At 39.1% G+C, this 24,663-nt stretch overlaps 1 protein-coding gene across 1 annotated transcript; it reads right to left on the bottom strand.

The window, feature by feature from the left end:
• Nucleotides 1-23,303: 23,303 nt before the first annotated feature.
• Nucleotides 23,304-24,414, bottom strand: LOC140609572 (olfactory receptor 14I1-like). Its single transcript, XM_072784778.1, has one exon. The coding sequence runs from the start codon at nucleotides 24,396-24,398 to the stop codon at nucleotides 23,454-23,456; it is 945 nt and encodes a 314-aa protein (XP_072640879.1). The 5' UTR covers nucleotides 24,399-24,414; the 3' UTR covers nucleotides 23,304-23,453.
• Nucleotides 24,415-24,663: the final 249 nt, after the last annotated feature.

The following is a 24,663-nucleotide window of genomic DNA, read 5'->3' as shown; positions in this document are numbered from 1 at the left end:
CATCCACGTTGAAGCAAATGGTGGGTATTTGTCATTTCTAATAGCTGAGTAATATTCCATTGTATACATAAACCACATCTTCTTTATCCATTCATCTTTCGTTGGACACCAAGGCTCCGTCCACAGTTTGGCTATCGTGGCCATTGCTGCTATAAACATCGGGGTGCAGGTGTCCCGGCGTTTCATTGCATTTGTATCTTTGGGGTAAATCCCCAACAGTGCAATTGCTAGGTCGTAGGGCAGGTCTATTTTTAACTGTTTGAGGAACCTCCTCACAGTTTTCCAGAGTGGCTGCACCAGTTCACATTCCCACCAACAGTGTAAGAGGGTTCCCTTTTCTCCGCATCCTCTCCAACATTTGTGGTTTCCTGCCTTGTTAATTTTCCCCATTCTCACTGGTGTGAGGTGGTATCTCATTGTGGTTTTGATTTGTATTTCCCTGATGACAAGTGATGCAGAGCATTTTCTCATATGCATGTTGGCCATGTCTATGTCTTCCTCTGTGAGATTTCTCTTCATGTCTTTTGCCCATTTCATGATTGGATTGTTTGTTTCTTTGGTGTTGAGTTTAATAAGTTCTTTATAGATCTTGGAAACTAGCCCTTTATCTGATATGTCATTTGCAAATATCTTCTCCCATTCTGTAGGTTGTCTTTGAGTTTTGTTGACTGTATCCTTTGCTGTGCAAAAGCTTCTTATCTTGACGAAGTCCCAATAGTTCATTTTTGCTTTTGTTTCTTTTGCCTTCGTGGATGTATCTTGCAAGAAGTTACTATGGCCGAGTTCAAAAAGGGTGTTGCCTGTGTTCTTCTCTAGGATTTTGATGGAATCTTGTCTCACATTTAGATCTTTCATCCATTTTGAGTTTATCTTTGTGTATGGTGAAAGAGAGTGGTCTAGTTTCATTCTTCTGCATGTGGATGTCCAATTTTCCCAGCACCATTTATTGAAGAGACTGTCTTTCTTCCAATGGATAGTCTTTCCTCCTTTATCGAATATTAGTTGCCCATAAAGTTCAGGGTCCACTTCTGGATTCTCTATTCTGTTCCACTGATCTATGTGTCTGTTTTTGTGCCAGTACCACACTGTCTTGATGACCACAGCTTTGTAGTACAACCTGAAATCTGGCATTGTGATGCCCCCAGATATGGTTTTCTTTTTTAAAATTCCCCTGGCTATTCGGGGTCTTTTCTGATTCCACACAAATCTTAAAATAATTTGTTCTAACTCTCTGAAGAAAGTCCATGTATTTTGATAGGGATTGCATTAAACATGTATATTGCCCTGGGTAACATTGACATTTTCACACTATTAATTCTGCCAATCCATGAGCATGGAATATTTTTCCATCTCTTTGTGTCTTCCTCAATTTCTTTCAGAAGTGTTCTATAGTTTTGAGGGTATAGATCCTTTACATCTTTGGTTAGGTTTATTCCTAGGTATCTTATGCTTTTGGGTGCAACTGTAAATGGGATTGACTCCTTAATTTCTCTTTCTTCAGTCTCATTGTTCGTGTATAGAAATGCCACTGACTTCTGGGCATTGATTTTGTATCCTGCCACGCTACCGAATTGCTGTATGAGTTCTAGCAATCTTGGGGTGGAGACATTTGGGTTTTCTATGTAGAGTATCATGTCATCGGCGAAGAGGGAGAGTTTGACTTCTTCTTTGCCAATTTGAATGCCTTTAATGTCTTTTTGTTGTCTGATCGCTGAGGATAGGACTTCCAGTACTATGTTGAACAGCAGTGGTGAGAGTGGACGTCCCTGTCTTGTTCCTGATCTAGGGGAAAGGCTCCTAGTGCTTCCCCATTGAGAATGATATTTGCTGTGGGCTTTTCATAGATGGCTTTTAAGATGTCGAGGAATGTTCCCTCTATCCCTACACTCTGAAGAGTTTTGATCAGGAATGTATGCTGTATTTTGTCAAATACTTTCTCTGCATCCAATGAGAGGATCATATGGTTCTTGGTTTTTCTCTTGCTGATATGATGAATCACATTGATTGTTTTACGGGTGTTGAACCAGCCTTGTGTCCCAGGGGTAAATCCTACTTGGTCATGGTGAATAATTTTCTTAATGTACGATTGGATCCTATTGGCCAGTATCTTGTTGAGAATTTTTGCATCCATGTTCATCAGGGATATTGGTCTGTAATTCTCCTTTTTGGTGGGGTCTTTGTCTGGCTTTGGAATTAAGGTGATGCTGGCTTCATAGAATGAATTTGGGAGTACTCCATCTCTTTCTATCTTTCCAAACAGCTTTAGGAGAATAGGTATGGTTTCTTCTTTAAACGTTTGATAAAATTCCCCTGGGAAGCCATCTGGCCCTGGACTCTTGTGTCTTGGGAGGTTTTTGATGACTGCTTCAATTTCCTCCCTGGTTATTGGCCTGTTCAGGTTTTCTATTTCATCCTGTTCAGGTTTTCTATTTCTTCCTGTTCCAGTTTTGGTAGTTTGTGGCTTTCCAGGAATGCGTTCATTTCTTCTGGATTGCCTAATTTATTGGCGTATAGCTGTTCATAATATGTTTTTAAAATCGTTTGTATTTCCTTGGTGTTGGTAGTGATCTCTCCTTTCTCATTCATGATTTTATTAATTTTAGTCTTCTCTCTCTTCTTTTTAATAAGGCTGGCTAATGGTTTATCTATCTTATTAATTCTTTCAAAGAACCAACTCCTGGTTCTGTTGATCTGTTCCACAGTTCTTCTGGTCTCGATTTCGTTGAGTTCCGCTCGAATCTTTATTAACTCCCTTCTTCTTTTGGGTGTAGGATCTATTTGCTGTTTTTTCTCTAGCTCCTTTATGTGTAAGGTTAGCTTTTGTATTTGAGTTCTTTCCAGTTTTTGAATGGATGCTTGTATTGCGATGTATTTCCCCCTTAGGACTGCTTTTGCTGCATCCCAAAGATTTTGAACGGTTGTATCTTCATTCTCATTAGTTTCCATGAATCTTTTTAATTCTTCCTTAATTTCCTGGTTGACCCTTTTATCTTTTAGCAGGATGGTCCTTAACCTCCATGTGTTTGAGGTCCTTCCAAACTTCTTGTTGTGATTTAGTTCTAATTTCAAGGCATTATGGTCTGAGAATATGCAGGGGACAATCCCAATCTTTTGGTATCGGTTCAGACCCGATTTGTGACCCAATATGTGGTCTATTCTGGAGAAAGTTCCATGTGCGCTTGAGAAGAATGTGTATTCAGTTGAGTTTGGATGTAAAGTTCTGTAGATATCTGTGAAATCCATCTGGTCCAGTGTATCATTTAAAGCTCTCGTTTCTTTGGAGATGTTGTGCTTAGAAGACCTATCGAGTATAGAAAGAGCTAGATTGAAGTCACCAAGTTTAAGTGTATTATTATCTAAGTATTTCTTCACTTTGGTTAATAATTGATTTATATATTTGGCAGCTCCCACATTCGGAGCATATATATTGAGGATTGTTAAGTCCTCTTGTTGAATAGATCCTTTAAGTATGATATAGTGTCCCTCTTCATCTCTCACTACAGTCTTTGGGGTAAATTTTAGTTTATCTGATATAAGGATGGCTACCCCTGCTTTCTTTTGAGGACCATAGGAATGGTACATGTTTCTCCAACCTTTTATTTTCAGGCTGTAGGTGTCCTTCTGTCTAAAATGAGTCTCTTGTAGACAGCAAATAGATGGGTCCTGCTTTTTTATCCAGTCTGAAACCCTGCGCCTTTTGATGGGGTCATTAAGCCCGTTCACATTCAGAGTTACTATTGAGAGATATGAGTTTAGTGTCATCATGATATCTATTCAGTCTTTGTTTTTGTGGACTGTTCCACTGAACTTCTTCTTAAAGGGGAATTTTAAGAGGCCCCCTTAAAATTTCTTGCAGAGCTGGTTTGGAGGTCACATATTCTTTCAGCTCCTGCCTGTCTTGGAAGCTCTTTATCTCTCCTTCCATTTTGAATGAGAGCCTTGCTGGATAAAGTATTCTCGGTTGCATGTTCTTCTCCTTTAGGACCCTGAATATATCCTGCCAGCCCTTTCTGGCCTGCCAGGTCTCTGTGGAGAGGTCTGCTGTTACCCTAATACTCCTCCCCATAAAAGTCAGGGATTTCTTGTCTCTTGCTGCTTTAAGGATCTTCTCCTTATCTTTGGAATTTGCAAGTTTCACAATTAAATGTCCAGGTGTTGAACGGTTTTTATTGATTTTAGGGGGGGATCTCTCTATTTCCTGGATCTGAATGCCTGTTTCCCTTCCCAGATTAGGAAAGTTTTCAGCTAGAATTTGTTCAAATACATATTCTGGCCCTCGGTCCCTTTCGGCGCCCTCGGGAACCCCAATTAAACGTAGGTTTTTCTTCCTCAGGCTGTCGTTTATTTCCCTTAATCTATCTTCATGATCTTTTAATTGTTTGTCTCTTTTTTCCTCAGTTTCCCTCTTTGATATCAACTTGTCTTCTATGTCACTCACTCGTTCTTCCACCTCGTTAACCCTCGTCGTTAGGACTTCTAGTTTGGATTGCATCTCATTCAATTGATTTTTCATTTTGGCCTGATTGGATCTATATTCTGCAGTCATGAAGTCTCTTGAGTCCTTTATACTTTTTTCTAGAGCCACCAGTAGCTGTGTAATAGTGCTTCTGAATTGGCTTTCTGACATTGAATTGTAATCCAGATTTTGTAACTCTGTGGGAGAGAGGACTGTTTCTGATTCTTTCTTTTGAGGTGAGGTTTTCCTTCTAGTCATTTTGCTCAGTGCAGAGTGGCCAAAAGCAAGTTGTATTGGGAAAAAGAGAAAAAGAGAGGAGAGAAAGAAGGAAAGAAAAGAGAAAGAGAAAAAAAAAGGAAGAAAAAAACGAAAAAAAAAGGAAGAAAAAGAGAAAGAAAAAGAAAGGAGAAAAAAAGGGGGTGGGGGAAGGAAACAAATCAAAAAGCAAAACAAAACAAAAAAAAAGAAAAAAAAAGAACCACCGGGGAGTATCTTCTGATTCTGTGTACTTTAAGTCCCTTGGCTTCTCCTGGAAGTTGTCAGTCTAGCTGGTGTTCTGGGGGAGGGGCCTGTTGTGCTGATTTTCAGGTGTGAGCACCTGGGGGAGCTGCTCTGCCCCTGCCTGGTGCAGGGCTCAGTGGGGGTTGTTTACCCCGTGAGGCCGCAGGAGGAACAGCCCCAGTGGCGGGGCCAGCTCTGGAGCCCTGGAGTCAGCTCCCTCAGTAACTAAGGAGCTCTCTGTCTGCAGGGCCTGGAGGCTCCGGGCGGGGCCGCTGATCTGCTCACCTCGGGGCAGGAGCGTCCTTGCTGTCCTGGGCCCTCCCGGCCTCTGCCTGTCCCGGGGGGAGGCCGGATCCTGGGCTGTGTCCCGGCGCCCTGTGCTCCGGGGCCTGCGCTGTTGGATTCGCGCTCCCGCCCCGCAGCCCCCTCCGCGGAGCCGCCCCCGAGCCCCCCGAGCTGCTCCCGCCCCGCAGCCCCCTCCGCGGAGCCGCCGCCCGAGCCCCTCCAGCTGCTCCGGGTCCCGCCGTGCGCGCTGCAGCCCTTAGGGAGCTCGGCGCATGCTGCCCGGGGCGCAGGTGTCTGTTAGTGTCCCCAGGAGCCCGAGGGCATCCCCGCCCTCCTGGGTCCTGCTCCACCTCCCTGCGAGCCCCTTTCCGCCCGGGAAGGTCGGTGCAGCTCCTGCTCCTCCGGAACGGGGCTCTCCTGTCCTGGGGACACTCGCCCCGGCCTCAGCCCGGCTCCTCGCGGGGCCCCTCCCCGTTGGAGGCCTTTGTTCCTTTATTTCTTTTTCCCCGTCTTCCTACCTTGATAGATGCGCGAACTCTTCTTACTGTTGCATTCCAGCTGGTCTCTCTTTAAATCTCAGGCCGAATTCATAGATTTTCAGGATAATTTGAAGGTTTTCTAGGTAGTTTGGTGGAGACAGGTGATTTGGAGACCCTACTCTTCCGCAATCTTGCTCCTCCCTCAGTCCATGGTATTTTGATAGGGATTGCATTAAACGTGTAAAGCCCTGGGTAACATTGACATTTTCACAATATTAATTCTTCCAATCCATGAGCATGGAATATTTTCCCATCTCTTTGCATCTTCCTCCATTTCTTTCAGAAGTGTTCTATAGTTTTGAGGGTATAGATACTTTAAATCTTTGGTTAGGTTTATTCCTAGGAATCTTATGCTTTTGGGTACAATGGTAAATGGGATTGACTCCTTAATTTCTCTTTCTTCAGTCTCATTGTTAGTGTCTAGACATGCCACTGACTTCTGGGCATTGATTTTGTATCCTGCCATGCTGCCAAATTGCTGTATGAGCTCTAGCAATCTTGAGGTGGAGGCTTTTGGGTTTTCTATGTAGAGTATCATGTCATCGGCGAAGAGGGAGAGTTTGACTTCTTCTTTGCCAATTTGAATGCCTTTAATGTCTTTTTGTTGTCTGATCGCTGAGGATAGGACTTCCAGTACTATGTTGAATAGCAGTGGTGAGAGTGGACGTCCCTGTCTTGTTCCTGATCTTAGGGGAAAGGCTCCCAGTGGTACTGGCACAAAAACAGACACATAGATCAATGAAACAGAATAGAGAATCCAGAAGTGGACCCTCAACTTTATGGTCAACTAATATTTGATAAAGAAGGAAAGACTATCCACTGGAAGAAAGACAGTCTCTTCAATAAATGTTGCTGGGAAAATTGGACATCCACATGCAGAAGAATGAATCTAGACCACTCTCTTGCACCATACACAAAGATAAACTCAGAATGGATGAAAGATCTAAATGTGAGACAAGATTCCATCAGAATCTAGAGGAGAACATAGGCAACACCTTTTTGAACTCGGCCACAGTAACTTCTTGCAAGATACATCCACCAAGGCAAAAGAAACAAAAGCAAAAATGAACTATTGGGACTTCATCAAGATAAGAAGCTTTTGCACAGCAAAGGATACAGTCAACAAAACTCAAAGACAACCTACAGAATGGGAGAAGATATTTGCAAATGATGTATCAGATAAAAGGCTAGTTTCCAAGATCTATAAAGAACTTCTTAAACTCAACAGCAAAGAAACAAAGAATCCAATCTTGAAATGGGCATAAGACATGAACAGAAATCTCACAGAGGAAGACATAGACATGGCCAACAAGCACATGAGAAAATGCTCTGCATCACTTGCCATCAGGGAAATACAAATCAAAACCACAATGAGATACCACCTCACACCAGTGAGAATGGGGAAAATTAACAAGGCAGGAAACCACAAATGTTGGAGAGATGTGGAGAAAAGGGAACCCTCTTACACTGTTGGTGGGAATGTGAACTGGTGCAGCCACTCTGGAAAACTGTGTGGAGGTTCCTCAAAGAGTTAAAAATAGACCTGCCCTACGACCCAGCATTTGCACTGTTGGGGATTTACCCCAAAGATACAGATGCAATGAAGCGCCGGGACACCTGCACCCGATGTTTCTAGCAGCAATGTCCACAATAGCCAAACTGTGCAAGGAGCCTCGGTGTCCATCGAAAGATGAATGTATCAAGAAGATGTGGTCTATGTATACAATGGAATATTCCTCAGCCATTAGAAATGACAAATACCCACCATTTGCTTCAATGTGGATGGAACTGGAGGGTATTATGCTGAGTGAAATAAGTCAAGTGGAGAAGGACAAACATTATATGGTCTCATTCATTTGGGGAATATAAATAATAGTGAAAGGGAATATAAGGGAAGGGAGAAGAAATGGGTTGGAAATATCAGAAAGGGAGATAGAACATGAAGACTCCTAACTCTGGGAAACAAACCAGGGGTGGTGGAAGTGGAGGAGGGCGGGGGATGGGGGTAAATGGGTGACGAGCACTGAGGGGGGCACTTGATGGGATGAGCACTGGGTGTTATTCTGTATGTTGGCAAATCGAACACCAATAAAAAATAAATTTATTATTAAAAAAAGAAATGAATGAACAAACAGAGAGCAGAATTGGTTCCATAAATACAGAGAAGTAAGTGCTTGTTGTGAGAGAAGAAAGTGGTGGAGCAATGACTAAATGGGTGAAGAAGAATGGGAGATACTGTCTTGCATTTATGGAATAAGTAAGTCACAGGAATAAAAGCCACAGCATAAAGAATATAGTCCATGACACTGTATTTTTGAATTTTGATTTTTTCCTTCTTTCATTTTTATTTGCTTTATATCATTTTTAGAAAAATGTTAATATGGTTGACATTTTTCCACAAGAAGTATATACACTGTTATGTTCATCACAACTATAGCTACCATCTGTCTTATTATTTTGCTATTACAATATCATTGACTATAATACTTATGCTCTCCTTTTTATTCCTGTGACTTATTATTCCATACTTGGGGGCCGGTATCCCCTCCCCTTCACCAATTTTGCCCCACTCTCTGTCACACTGATAGTGTGGTTTCATGACAGATGGTAGCTACACTCATATAAGCATATAATAACTTTCAACCTTGTGAATCACTATGCTGTAAACTGAAAACTAATGAAACACTGTGTGTCAAGCATATTCAAATGAAAGCATTTTGAAAGAATATTGATAACTTATAATAAGATTTCCACAGACCAAGGTTTTGAGATTTCCTAATGATAGTGTGATTTATCGGTGAGTATGGAAATTTGCAGAATCACTACTCTTTGAAAACACAAAAAGTAAATCATTTAAGAGAGAGAGAGAGAGAGAGAGAGAACAGTGTGCCTGGGTAGCTCAGTGGTTGAGCTTCTGCCTTTGGCTCAGGTTGTGATACTGGGGTCCTGGGAACGTGTCCTGTATCGTGTCCTTCTCCCTCTGCTTATGTCTCTGCTGTTTTCTCTATGTCTCTCATGAATAAATAAATAAAATCATAAAAAAATAAATAAATAAAACCCCTAATTTCTAGAGAGTTCTGTTATGGAAGTCAAAATGGAATCAACCTCTCTGGTTTAAAAATCCAACTGAAATTTAAAAACTTTTAGAGATATATTCTATATAAGAAGGTTTATAAAATAACTGAAACAGAATTTGGGGAATTTTCATACCCAAAGTTCCAATGTCCTCTGTCTGAACAATCAGGCAGATTGTGATGCCCTGTAGTTGTGTGGAGTAGGCCATGCAGCCACAGGAACAGATGGGGTCTTCACCAATGGCCAGGCCCTTAGATATCTTAGGGACATTAATTTAAGAGTCCATAGTTTGAGTCTGGGCCATGACTGTGGGTCCAGATTATCCTCTACCCACCATTCTTTTGTCCACTTTACATAAAAAGAGGATAATAAGGTTAAATCTCAAGTATGTTCAAGATTAAATTATATAAAATAATAAAAGTGCTTAGAAATGATCAAATACAGATGAGTAAGTACATAAATTGTTAAAGAGGTAAGACCTACGATAATTAGTGTGCAGATTCTCTGTAAGAGACGACTGTTACCATTTTCGTTTTGTGATATAAGATGAATTACTCCTGTTTGCCAGTTTTAATATGTATTCATACACGTAAGAATTTGGTTTCGACGGACACCTGGGTAGGTCAGCGGTTGAGCCTCTCTGCCTTTGGCTCAGGGAGTGCTCCCAGATCTGGGGATCGAGTTCCACATCGGGCTCCCTATGAGGAGCCTGCTTCTCCCTCTGCCTGTTTCTGCCGCTCTCTGTGTCTCTTATGAATAAATAAAATGTTTAAAAAAAGAATTTGGATTTGATAATTTTTACAACTTCACTTACTTAAAGCTCCTACTCTTTATTCTAAATTTAAGGAGGAAGATCTAGCACTTAGAAGATCATTGTCATTTACAAAGGAAGTCTTTAGTTGTCTTCACAAGCATCATCAACTTTATTGTCTGTAGCAACCAATCTTTCATGGAAACTGAGATGCAGAGAGAAAAACTGAGCAACACTGAGTTGTTTCTGACTCCAATTCCATCCCCCTCCTTTATCTGGCTAATCAAAGCCAACATCTGTGTTAAATGCTAAAGACCAGTAAAATAAAATTGAAATTGGTTACACTGAAGGAGGTCACAGTCTGTCTGCTCAGGCAAAAATATTGTGTGTATGTGTGTGTGTGATTTAAAGTAGAATTTTAAAACAGCTCAAAATAAAGAAGAAAGAACAATAGAAGTAAAACATATCTGTTCTTTCTGAAAAGAATCAGTAATAACTTCTATTACATTTTCTCTTATGAAAATGTAAACCTTTAATAGCTTTGAAATTTTTTGGTTTCTGACATGTTAAGTGTTAAATTTTAAAATTCCTTACCAACATGAAAAGAAATATTGGCTCTTCTCTCTAGGAAGAGTTTAGAAATGATTGTGATATAGGGATATTTCAGGAATATCTCCAACTTTCAAGACATTCGATGCTCTTGTAATGATTCCAGAGACTAATCACATATTCAGTGCATTAGGAGCCCCTAGTTCTGTGGTGCTAAAGCAGTAGACAACACTGGAGATTAATTTGATGCCTTATATAAATATCCAACAAATCTGGTACACATTGCATTAAAAATTATCACTTGTCAAATTTCACACCTACTGGTAGATGAAACCCCCAGCCCCTGTGCAAAGTTAAAACAGCCCCAAAGAAAAACATACATGCTTTCTGAGTCAATATTTTGGCCAAAATGAAACAAATCATTATTGAAATTTTGGAAATGAGAATGACTGTGATCAAGCTGCACTGAACAGCCCACTGGCACACCAGACAGAGAATGCTGTCTGCACCTTATAAGGTAATTGACCTCACTGCTCATTCTTATTTTTCTGTATCCAATTTCTTGAGTTTAATATACATAGAATACTGCACTACTTACTTTGGGGACTTAGTAATGGTAGAATAACATGAAATCTTTATTTGAAGCTGACAGCATGCCAGGAACTGTTCTATTGCTTTACCATATTTTATCTTCCTCAAGAGTTATCTTACACATCTTATTTTCTCCTTTACAAATTAAATAATTCACATTCCCAGGTCATTTGCTTAGCATCACCTAAATTACCTGGAGGGAGGACTTGGGTCTCAATTCAGATGTTGGGGCCCAGAGCTCGTAATGCTGCCTTAGCTCTCTAGAACACTATCATCCCTCCACTGTATACAATTTGGGTATAGCTCCTCACTGCCAGTTTCATGTAAGAAACATAAAGATAATTGAGACATTTGTTTAAGTTTTCTAACTATCAGAAATCACTCCCACCCAAAATAAAATCAGTCTCATTTCTTTTGTAAAATTACAGACACAAGAAAACAAATACATCATCCAATAATATAGGAGGAACGTGTATTCTTTTGTAAACACATAATGGGAATAAAAACCCATTTCCTAATATATTACAGAAAGTTATTGTTACATGAAAGATTCAATCCAAAAAAAGGTGATTAAGAATACACTTATCTTGATGAGCACAGAGAAATGTATAGAATTGTCAAATATATTATACAACTGGAACTAATATAACGTTGTGTGTTAATTATTCTTGAATTTAAAAAATCATCTTTGCTTTTCTTCATAAAAATAGATGACAGCGAAAAATTGAGGAAATATGGTCAAGAATTTATAGCATTGGGATCCCCGGGTGGCTCAGCGGTTTCACGCCTGCCTTCAGCCCCCGGCATGATCCTGGAATCCCAGGATTGAGTTCAGCATCGGGCTCCCTGCATAGGGCCTTGCTTCTCCCTCTGCCTGTGTCTCTGCCTCTCCCTCTCTCCCCCGACCCCTCTCTCTCTCTCTCTCTGTGTGTGTGTGTGTGTGCCTCTCATGAATAAATAAATAAAACCTTTAAAAAAAGAACTTACAGCACATATCAAAAGGAGAACAGGTCAGAAACAGTAATTACCCTTTTGCTCCTGTAGCTCTTTGTATATGATTGAACTCAGCATCAGATGACGCTGCAGCCCTTATCCATCTGGGTAATGGAATGTGGCTGTGGTTGACCTTTTAAAGATAGACAGGAGAGTGACATCATCCTGGTTTCACTACGCCCATTATGGGAGTTCATGAGGTTTACTTTTGATCAATTCCTTCTGGGACTTTGAAGAAGAGTGCAATTAAGAGACCCAACAACAACAACAACGTAAAGGTAATAGGTATCTCTGTTGCACTGTTCGAGTTTTCTCCTCATGTCTTTGAAAAATGTTTTCTTATTATTAGCTGGAAGTCTTTTATTTTATTAACTGGAAGTCTTAACCAATATTAAAAGTAATCTCAAATTTCACCATCATCAATAAAATCTTGTCTGTGAAATAGATGCCAGGTTAAATATGGCCTTAGCCTTTCCCATATCATAAAATATGTTTCTTATGTTGTGTATATCTATTCCACTTAATTTCAAAAGTATTGTATGAGGAATTGATACAGTTCTCTTGTCATTCACTGATGCAGCCTCTGAAGCCCAAGGACTAAATGATTGTCAACCTCTTTGGTTAAGTTTATTTTTAGGCATTTTGTTATTTTTGGAGCTATTGTAAATGGGATAGTTTTCTCAATTTGTCTGTTACTTCAGTACTAGCTCATAGAAATGCAACAGGTTTCTGCATGTTGATTTTGTATCCTAAGACCTTACTGAGTTTGTCAGTTCTAGTAGTTTTTATGGTGGAATCTTTAGAGTTTTCCACAAATAGTCTCATGTCATCTGCAAATAGTGAAATTTCCCTTCTTCCTTTTATTTATAGGCCTTTTATTTCTTTTTGTTGTCAGATTGCTATGGCTTAGACTTCCAGTACTATGCTGAATAAAGTGGTGAGAGTGGACTTCTTTACTTTCCTGACCGTAAGGGAAAAGTTCTCAGTTCTTCACTATTAAGTAGTATATAAGCTGTGGGCTTTTCATATATGGCTTTTATTATGTTGAGGCATGTTCCCTCTAAATTACTTTATTGGGGGTTGTTATCCTGAATAGATATTATAGTTTGTAAAATGCCTTTTCCACATCAATGGAAATGATCATAATAGTTTTTAATCTTTCTCTTGTTGGTTAATGTGACACACTTATTGATTTGCAAATACTGACCACCTTTATCTAGAAACTTTTGGCATCTATGATCTTCAGAGATATTGGCCACTATTTCTCTTTATTTTTGTCATGTTTTACCTAGGTTGGTATCTGAGTAATGCTGGACTCAGAACAAATTGAAACTCTCCTTATTCTCTCTCTCTCTCTCTCTCTCTCTTTCTTTCTCTCTTTCTTTTTCTTTTTTTTTTTTGGAATAGTGTGAGAGCAATAGGTATTAACTCTTCCTTATATGTTTGGTAGGATTCAACTTAAGATTGATTGATTGATTTTGAGAGAGAGAGAGACTACGAGCTGGGGAAGGAGTAAAGGGAGAGGGAGAGACAGAATCTCAAGCAGACTCCTCATTGAGTGTGGAACCCATTATGGGGCTCAATCTCATGACCCTGAGATCTTGACCAGAGCCTACAGCAAGAGTCAGACACTTTACTGACTCAGCCTCCCAGGTGCCTGGTAAACTTCACCTTTAAAGTCATCTGGCTCTGGATTTCTGTTAGCTGGGAAGAGCTTCATCACTGATTCTATTTCATTGATGGTATTTCAGTGCTGTTCAAATATTCTATTTCCTCCTTATTTAATTTTGGGAGGATGTATGTTCCTAGGAATTTATCCATTTCTGTTACATTTCCTAATTTGTTGGTATATAATTTTTCATACTATCCTTTTATAATCCTTTGTATTGGTGTGGTGTTGGTTATAATTTCTCCTCTTTCATGTCTGATTTATTTGTGTTGTGTCTCTCTTTCTTTCTTTTTGCTTCTAATGAGTCTGGCTAAGAGTTTATCAATTTTGTAGGTCTTTCAAAGAATGAACTCCTAATTTAATTTATTTGTCTATTGTTTGTTTCTAATATGTTCATTTCAGCTCTCATCTTTATTATGCCCCTCTACTGGTTTTGGGCTTTGTTTGCTTTTCTTTTTCTAGGCTCCTTTTTTGTAAGGCTAAGTTGTTTATTTTAAGATTTTTCTTCTTGGTTTTTGAGATAGGCCTTATTTCACTAACTTCCCAGTTAGAGGGGCACATAGGTAGCTCAGTTAAGCATCTGCCTTTGGCTCAGGTCATGATCTCATGGTCCTGGGATCAAGTCTCATGTCAGGCTCTCTGCTCAGAGGGGAGTCTTCTTCTTCCTCTCTCTCTCTGCTCCTCCCCCCTGTTTTGCTCGCTCTCTCTTGCTCTCTCTCTCCTAAATCTATAAAATATTTAAAAAAACAACTTGGAAAAGAGAAGAGTTTTGCTACATCCCAAAGGCAATGGGCTGTTGTGTTTTTCTTTTCATTTATATTCAAGTATTTTTTTATTTTGAATTTGATACCATTATTTAGTAGCAGATTATTTAACCTCCATATTTTTGTGGTGATTTCGATATATTTTATAAATTTATTTTCTATTGGTGTTATATTTGACAACATATAGAATAACACCCAGGGCTCATCCCATCAAGGGCCTCCCTCAAGCCCGTCACCCAGTGACCCCCACCCCGGACCACCTCCCCTTCCACCACCCCTAGTTCGTTTTTGAGTTAAGAGCCTTTCATGTTCTGTCACCCATTCTCATATTTCGACTCATTTTTTCTCCTTTCCCCTTATTTCCCTTTCACTATATTTATATACCCCAAATGAATGAGACCATATAATGTTTGTCCTTCTCCGATTGACTTATTTCACTCAGCATAATAACCTCCAGTTCCATCGACGTCGAAGAAAATGGTGGGTATTTGTCGTTTCTAATGGCTGAGGAATATTCCATTGTATACATAGACCACATCTTCTTTATCCACTCATCTTTCAATGGACACTGATGCTCCTTCAACAGTTTGGCTACTGTGGACATTGCTGGTATAAATATCAGGTGCAGGTGTCCCGGCGTTTCATTGCATCTGCATCTTTGGGGTAAATCCTCAGCAGTGCAATTGCTGGGTCCTAGGGCAGGTCTATTTTTCATTCTTTGAGAAACCTCCACACACTTTTCCAGAGTGGCTGCACCATTTCACATTCCCACCAACAGTGCAAGAGAGTTCCCCTTTCTCCATATCCTCTCCAACATTTGTGGTTTCCTGACTTGTTAAATTTCCCCCTTCTCAGTGGTGTGAGGTGGTATCTCATTGTGATTTTGATTAGTATTTCCCTGATGGCAAGTGATGCAGAGCATTTCCTCATGTGCTTGTTGGCCATGTCTATGTCTTCCTCTGTGAAATTTCTCTTCATGTCCTTTGCCCATTTCATGATTGGATTGCTTGTTTCTTTGCTGTTGAGTTTAAGAAGTTCTTTATAGATCTTGGAAACTAGCCCTTTATCTGATATGTCATTTGCATATATCTTCTCCCATTCTGTAGGTTGTCTTTGAGTTATATTGATGGTATCTTTTGCACAGCAAAAGCTTCTTATCTTGATGAAGTCCCAATAGTTCATTTTAGCTTTTCTTTCTTTTGCCTTCGTGGATGTATCTTGCAAGAAGTTACTGTGGCCGAGTTCAAAAAGGGTGTTTCCTCTGTTCTCCTCTAGGATTTTGATGGAATCTGTCTCACATTTAGATCTTTCATCCATTTTGAGTTTATCTTTGTGTATGATGCAAGAGAGTGGTCTAGATTCATTCTTCTGCATGTGGATGTCCAATTTCTCAGCACCATTTAGTGAAGAGACTGTCTTTTTTTCAGTGGATAGTCTTTCCACCTTTGTCGAATATTATTCACCATAAAGTTGAGGGTCCACTTATGGATTGTCTATGTATTACATTGATCTATGTGTCTGTTTTTGTGCCAGTACCACACTGTCTTGATGACCACAGCTTTGTAGTACAACCTAAAATCTGGCATTGTGATGCCCCCAGATATGGTTTTCTTTTTTAAAATTCCCCTGGCTATTCGGGGTCTTTTCTGATTCCACACAAATCTTAAAATAATTTGTTCTAACTCTCTGAAGAAAGTCCATGGTATTTTGATAGGGATTGCATTAAAAGTGTATATTGCCCTGGGTAACATTGACATTTTCACACTATTAATTCTGCCAATCCATGAGCATGGAATATTTTTCCATCTCTTTGTGTCTTCCTCAATTTCTTTCAGAAGTGTTCTATAGTTTTTAGGGTATAGATCCTTTACCTCTTTGGTTGGGTTTATTCCTAGGTATCTTATGCTTTTGGGTCCAATTGTAAATGGGATGGACTCCTTAATTTCTCTTTCTTCAGGCTCATTGTTCGTGTATAGAAATGCCACTGACTTCTGGGCATTGATTTTGTTTCCTGCCACGCTGCCAAATTGCTGTATGAGTTCTAGCAATCTTGGAGTGGAGGCTTTTGGGTTTTCTATGTAGAGTATCATGTCATCGGCGAAGAGGGAGAGTTTGACTTCTTCTTTGCCAATTTGAATGAGTTTTATTTCTTTTTGTTTACTTATTGCTGAGGCTAGGACTTCTAGTACTATGTTGAATAGCAGTGGTGAGAGTGGACATCCCTGTCTTGTTCCTCCTCTTGGGGAAAGGCTCCCAGTGCTACCCCATTGAGAATGATATTTGCTGTGGGGTTTTCGTAGATGGCTTTTAAGATGTTGAGGAATATTCCCTCTATCCCTACACTCTGAAGGGTTTTGATAAGGAATGGATGCTGTATTTTGTCAAATGCTTTCTCTGATTCTATTGAGAGGATCCTAGGGTTCTTGTTTTTTCTCTTGCTGCTATGATGAATCACATTGATTGTTTTACAAGTGTTGAACCAACCTTGCATCCCAGGAATAAATCCCAGTTGGTCATGGTGAATAATCTTCTTAATGTATCGTTGGATCCTATTGGCTAGTATCTTGTTGAGAATTTTTGCAACCATGTTCATCAGGAATATTGGCCTATAATTCTCCTTTTTGGTGGAGTCTTTGGTTTTGGAATTAAGGTGATGATGGCCTCATGGAATGAGTTTGGAAGTACTCCATCTCTTTTTATCTTTCCAAATAGCTTTAGTAGAATAGGTATGGTTTCCTCTTTAAACGTTTGATAGAATTCCCCAGGGAAGCCATCTGTCCCTGGACTTTTGTGTCTTGGGAGGTTTTTGATGACTGTTTCAATTTCCTCCCTGGTTATTGGCCTGTTCAGGTTTTCTATTTCTTCCTCTTCAAGTTTTGGTAGTTTGTGGCTTTCCAGAAATGTGTCCATTTCTTCTAGATTGCCTAATTTATTGGCATATAGCTGCTCATAATATGTTTTTAATTTTTTAATCATTTTTTAATAATAAATTTATTTTTTATTGGTGTTCAATTTGCCAACATACAGAATAACACCCAGTGTTCATCCCATCAAGTGCCCCCCTCAGTGCCCGTCACCCATTCACCCGCACCCCCCCACCATCCTCCCCTTCCACCACCCCTAGTTTGTTTCCTAGAGTTAGGAGTCTTCATGTTCTGTCTCCCTTTCTGATATTTATAACCCATTTCTTCTCCCTTCCCTTCTATTCCCTTTCACTATTATTTATATTCCCCAAATGAATGAGACCATATAATATTTGTCCTTCTCCACTTGATTTACTTCACTCAGTATAATACCCTCCAGTTCGGTCCACATTGAAGCAAATGGTGGGTATTTGTCATTTCTAATGGCTGAGTAATATTCCATTGTATACATAAACCACTTCTTCTTTATCCATTTATCTTTTGATGGACACCGAGGCTCCTTCCACAGTTTGGCTATTGTGGATATTGCTGCTATAAACATCGGGGTGCAGGTGTCCCAGCGTTTCTTTACATCTGTATCTTTGGGGTAAATCCCGAACAGTGCAATTGCTGGGTCGTAGGGCAGGTCTATTTTTAACTCTTTGAGGAACCTCTACACAGTTTTCCAGAGTGGCTGCAGCATTTCACATTCCCACCAACACTGCAAGAGAGTTCCCCATTCTCCATATCCTCTCCAACATTTGTGGTTTCCTGCCTTGTTAGTTTTCCCCATTCTCACTGGTGTGAGGTGGTATCTCATTGTGGTTTTGATTAGTATTTCCCTGATGGCAAGTGATGCAGAGCATTTTCTCATGTGCTTGTTGGCCATGTCTATGTCTTCCTCTGTGAGATTTCTGTTCATGTCTTTTGCCCATTTCATGATTGGATTGTTTGTTTCTTTGCTGTTGAGTTTAATAAGTTCTTTATAGATCTTGGAAACTAGCCCTTTATGTGATACGTCATTTGCAAATATCTTCTCCCATTCTGTAGGTTGTCTTTGAGTTTTGTTGACTGTATCCTTTGCTGTGCAGAAGCTTCTTGTCTTGATGAAGTCCCAATACTTCATTTTTGCTTTTGTTTCTTTTGCCTTCGTGGATGTAACTCGTAAGAAGTTACTGTGGCCGAGTTCAAAAAGGGTGTTGCCTGTGTTATCTAGGATTCTGATGGACTCTTGTCTCACATTTATATTTTCATCCATTTTGAGTTTATCTTTGTGTAGGGTGCAAGAGAGTGGTCTAGTTTCATTCTTCTGAATGTGGATGTCCAATTTTCCCAGCACCATTTATTGAAGAGACTGTCTTTCTTCCAGTAGATAGTCTTTCCTACTTTATCCAATATTAGTTGACCATAAAGTTGAGGGTCCACTTCTGGATTGTCTATTGTATTCCATTGATCTACGTGTCTGTTTTTGTGCCAGTACTACACTGTTTTGATGACCACAGCTTTGTAGTACAACCTGAAATGAGATACCACCTCACACCAGTGAGAATGGGGGAAATTAACAAGGCAGGAAACCACAAATAATGGAGAGGATGCAGAGAAAAGGGAACCCTCTTACACTGTTGGAGGGAATGTGAACTGTACAGCCACTGTGGAAAACAGTGTGGAAGTTCCTCAAAGAGTTAAAAATAGACCTGCCCTACGAATCAGCAATTGCACTGCTGGGGATTTACCCCAAAGATGCAGATGCAATGAAATGCCGGGACACCTGCACCCCGATGTTTATAGCAGCAATGTCCACAATAGCCAAACTGTGGAAGGAGCCTCGGTGTCCATCGAAAGATGAACGTATCAAGAAGATGTGGTTTATGTATACAATAGAATATTACTCAGCCATTAGAAATGACAAATACCTACCATGTGCTTCAACATGGATGGAACTGGAGGGTATTATGCTGAGTGAAATAAGTCAAGCGGAGAAGGACAAATATTATATGGTCTCATTCATTTGGGGACTATAAATAATAGTGAAAGGGATTAGAAGGGAAGGGAGAAGAAATGGGTTGGAAATATCAAAAAGGGAGACAGGAAGACTCCTAACTCTGGGAAACGATCTAGTGGTGGTGGGAGGGGTGGAGGGCGGGTGTGGGGGTGAATAGGTGACAGGCACTGAGGGGGGCACTTGACGGGATGAGCACTGGGTATTATTCTGTATGTTGGCAATTGAACACCAATAAAAAATAAATTTATTATTAAAAAACTTTTAAAAAATTAAAAAATAGAAGTCCTAGCCACAGGAATCATGCAACAAAAGAAATAAAAGGCGTTCAAATTGATAGAGAAGAAGTCAAACTCTCCCTCTTCACAGATGACATGATACCTAATAAAGAAAACCTAAAATTGCATCCCAGTTATTGTAGGACTCATACAACAATTCAGCCGTGTGTCAGTAACAAATCAATGCCCAGAAATCAGTGGCATTTCTATATACTAAGAATGATACTGAAAAAGAGAGATTAAGGAGTCAATCCCATTTACAATTACACCCAAAATCATAACACACCTAGAAGTATACCTAATCAAAGAGGTAAAGAATGTATACCCTAAAAACTGCAGAACACTTCTGAAGGAAATGGAGGAAGACACAAAGAGATGGAAAAATTTTCCATGCTCAGGGATTAGAAGAATTAATGTTGTGAAAATGTCAATGCTACCCTTGGCAATGTACACATTTAATGCAATCCCTATCAAAATACCATGGACTTTTTTCAAAGAGTTGGAACAAACCATCTTAAGATTTGTGTGGAATCAGAAAAGACCCCGAAAGCCAGGGCAATATTAAAAAGGAAAACCAGAGCTGGGGGCATCACAATGCCAGATTTCAGTTTGTACTACAAAACTGTGGTCATCAAAACAGTGTGGTACTGGCACAAAAACAGACACGTTGATCAATGGAACAGAATAGTGAATCCATAAATGGGCCCTCAACTCTATGTCAACTATTATTTGACAAAGCAGGAAAGAGTATCCACTGGAAAAAGATAGTCTCTTCAATAAATGGTGCTAGGAAAATTGGACATCCACATGCAGAAGAATGAACTAGACCATTCGCTTACACCCTACACAAAGATAAACTCTAAATAGATGAAAGATCTAAATGTGAGACAAGATTCCATCAAAATCCTAGAGAAGAACAGAGGAAACACCCTTTTTGAACTTGGCCACAACTTTTTGCAATATGCATTTACGAAGGCAAAGGAAAGAAAAGCAAAAATGAACTATTGGGACTTCATCAAGATAAGAAGCTTTTGCACAGCAAAGGATACAGTCAACAAAACTCAAAGACAATCTACAGAATGGGAGAAGATATTTGCAAATGACTTATCAGATAAAGGGCTAGTTTCCAAGATCTATCAAGAACTTATTCAACTCAACAGCAAAGAAACAAAGAATCCAATCATGAAATGGGCAAAAGACATGAACAGAAATCTCACAGAGGAAGACATAGACATGGCCAACAAGCACATGAGAAAATGCTCTGCATCACTTGCCATCAGGGAAATACAAATCAAAACCACAATGAGATACCACCTCACACCAGTGAGAATGGGGAAATTTAACAAGACAGGAAACCACAAATGTTGGAGAGGATGTGGACAAAGGGGAACCCTCCTGCACTGTGTGTGGCAACGTGAACTCGTTCAGCCACTCTGGAAACTGTGTGGAAGTTTCTCAAAGAGCTAAAAATACATCTGCCCTATGACCCATCGATTGCACTGCTGGGGATTTACCCCAGAGATACAAATGCAGTGAAATCCCAGAACACCTGCACCTCAATGTTTATAGCATCAATGTCCTCTGTAGCCTTACTGTGGAAGGAGCCTCAGTGTCCAAGGAAAGATGAATGGATAAAGAAGATGTGGTTTATGTATACAATGGAATATTACTCAGCCATTATAAATAACAAATTCCCACCATTTGCTTCAATGTGGATGGAACTGGAGGGTATTATGCTGAGTGAAATAAGTCAAGTGGTGAAGGACAAACATTATATGCTCTCATTCATTTGTGGAATGTAAAAAATAGTGGAATTGAATAAAGGAGAAGGGATAGAAAATGAGTGAAAATATCAGTGAGGGTGACAAATCATGAGAGACACTTAACTCTGGGGAAAAAACCAAGGGATATTGGAAAGGGAGGTGGGCGGGGGATTGAGGTGACTGGGTAATGGGCACTGAGGGGGGCACTTAGCAGGATGAGCACTGGGTATTATGCTATATGTTGGCAATTTGAACTCTAATAAAAAAACTATAGTGGAAGTTTTTTAAGATCCAAATATTTTAAAGAGGGAGTTATGGTGTACATATGACTTTTTGTATGTAAAGGCATAGACATTTATATGACTCCATATATTTGTCAAAACTCATAGACTTGTACACCATGTGAATTACATCATATCTAATTAAAAATTAAATACATAAGAACTTGAAACTAATTATTACTGTGAAGATAAAGTAAAATTAAAAGTAAAATAGCCACACATTAAAAATATAATCAACTGAGTCTTCAAAAACATATAATTTTAAGAAATTAGTGGCTACATCACGGATATAAACTCAGATACTAAGTCCAGAATAATACATTCGATTTTGTGTGAAAATATCCATTTTGAAAATTGTAAAATTTATAAAAATGCATTAACTAATTATATATGGAAATTTCAAAGAAATTTCACCAAAATTCAAAGAAAGCCTCTAATCACAAGTGGTTTACAAATGTCACCTATTAAATATTTGAGGAATAGAGGCAACTATTTAAATTATTTTGAAGAATAAAACAGGCAGAAAATTCAAAAATCATATTATCAATCTAAAATAACTTTTATAAAAAAGAGTGAAAGGGAATAAAGGGGAAAGGAGAAAAAACAAGTGGGAAATACCAGAAAGGGAGACAGAACATGAAAGACTCCTAACTCTGGGAAACGAACTAGGGGAGGTGGGCGGGGGGTGGGGGTGACTGGGTGGTGGGCACTGAGGTGGGCACTTGACGGGAGGAGCACTGGGTGTTATTCTGTATGTTGACAAATTGAACACCAATAAAAAAAAATTTATTTAGAAAACAAAACAAAAAATAAAAAATAAAATAACTTTTATGAAAAACAGATAATAATGGCACCAAAAATGTCACTCTTTTATAACTTTTAATATAAAATAATTATAATTATCCTAAATATGATACTAGCAACAAGAATACAAAATCTAGGGTCTTCTACAAAATCTAGAAGACCTGGGTGGCTCAGTTGTTGAGGGTCTGCCTTTGGCTCAGGGCATGATCCTAGGGTCCTGGGATTGAGGCCCACATTGGACTCCCTGCAGGGACCCTGCTTCTCCCTCTGTCTGTCTGCCTGTCTGTATCTCTCATGAATAAATAAATAATATCTTTAAAAAACCCACAAAATCTAACATGGAGAAATAATAATAACGAATATATATGTGTATATATTAACATAAGAACATTAATTTTTATTACAGATATTAAGATAGCATAGAATTGTGAATAACATTATAAATTTATAAATGCTCTAATCAAACTGCTTGGAATCAATTCTTGGTTTGGATAGCTTTGGCTGTGTAACTTTGGCATGTTTTTGAGATTGAATTCAGTTTTCATATTTATGAAACCTGGATGAAATAAATAGAACAAACACTGTTATTTTGTTGTGTTATTATAAGGATTGAGTTACTATAAACATAAATGTATATTTAGGCTGTGTCAGGTATAAATCAAATTTATCTGTTTTTATTATTGCAATAATTACTGTAACATTTCAAAAGTGGAACATGACAATTTAAATGGTTGCCAAAAAGACTGTTGATGAAGCTTAGTTCAATTTCCTGTCAGATTTATAGAATTAACTAAGATTGAAAGAAAAATGTTATTAAATTTTGGGCAAAAAAAACCAAATTTACTCACCTCCTATATAACTACCTGGCTTGTTCTATGCTTTCTTTTGCTAAGTAGATAAATCAGGTACTAGAAAGTTGTGTGTGTGTGTGTGTGTGAGAGAGAGAGAGAGAGAGAGGCCCCTTCCAACAAATACATAGTAACTTGAGTGTAGGATATCAGGCTCAATATAAGGTATTTAAATGAGTTCAAAGATATGGAATGAGAAGGAATGGAACACCACAAAAGTTGTAGTTACACAATTTTGCAAAATTTGATATCAAGAGATTTTTAATTTTTGAAGAAATATTTGTATTTATTTCTACATATGGGTTGGAAATAATCTGCCGCTCAAGTTTTTCCAATATCTTTTTTTTTCCATAAAGTATTTATACTCTCCTAGTCTTTCGTTACAGATCTTGTATTAGCAAAATCTAATTGTTTCTAATTTGCAAAGAATTTATCTTCTCAAATATCCTCCAAATAGCTGCTTTAATCTCCTTGTTTCGAAGACTATATATGATGGGATTTAGGAAGGGAGGCAAAACTGTGTAAGCCACAGCAATCACCAAATCTTGAATGGATGAAGTCTTGGCAATTGGTCCCAAGGCACCAAAGAGCCCTGTAGTAAGGAAGAGCATAATAACAATCAGCTGTGGAGAGCAGGTAGAAAACGCTTTTGCCCTACTCTCTACTGAAGGGATTCTGAGCACTGTTGAGAAGATCTGGATATAGGAGATGATCATAAGAACAAAGCAAACCAGCACAAAGCAGGAGCTCAGAGCCAGGCTCACAAACTCAGCAAAGAAAACCTCATGGGAAACCAGGGCCAAAACGTGGGAGATGTCACAGAAGAACTGGTGGATTTTTCTGTATCTTGATATGGGCTCCCAAAATATGTTGCCAGTGTGGACAGATGCATAAATAAAGCAACTCAGCCAGGCAATGGCTGCTATGTGGTGGCATTTTTCTGATGTCATAATGGCTTCATATTGGAGGGGGTGGCAAATGGCAACATAGCGATCATAGGACATGACAGTGAGAAAGGCCAGCTCAGCAGATGCAAAAGCAAAGAAAAAATAGACTTGAGCCACACAGCCAAGGTAAGAGATGGAGTTACTGTGAGTCAGGGAGCTGTGGATTGACTTAGGCACAGTGACTGAAACATAGCACAAATCTAAAAAGGAGAGGTTCTTCAGAAAGAAGTACATAGGCCGGTGAAGATACTGATCAAAAGTAATGATAATCATGATGAGAACGTTCCACACCACTGCTGTCAGATAAATCAGCAGAAAGAGTCCAGCATGAAGTATCTGTAGCTCGCAGATGTCAGAAAACCCCATGAGCAGGAACTCTGTCACTTCTGTGAGATTGTCCATTGGGCAAGGAAAACTGTGTTCTGTTTAAGAAAATACATAATAATTAAAAATAAGACAAAGAAAAATAAACAAAGTGTTGTCTTAATATGATGCTGTAGGAATTATATCCCCTAGTTAAAGGAATAAATTAAATATCTTCAATATTACTTAAGTAAATGAGATGGTGGTAGACTTTTTTAAATTTAAAATTTTGGGGTTTTTTAAAGATTTTATTTATTTACTCATGAGAGACACATACAGAGAGAGAGAAGCAGAGACACAGGCA

The sequence above is a fragment of the Canis lupus genome, chromosome 18, assembly GCF_048164855.1.
Source record: "Canis lupus baileyi chromosome 18, mCanLup2.hap1, whole genome shotgun sequence".
Lineage (NCBI taxonomy): Eukaryota > Metazoa > Chordata > Mammalia > Carnivora > Canidae > Canis > Canis lupus.
Note: the sequence above shows the minus strand (reverse complement) of the source record. Positions and strands in the feature narration are given on the sequence as shown.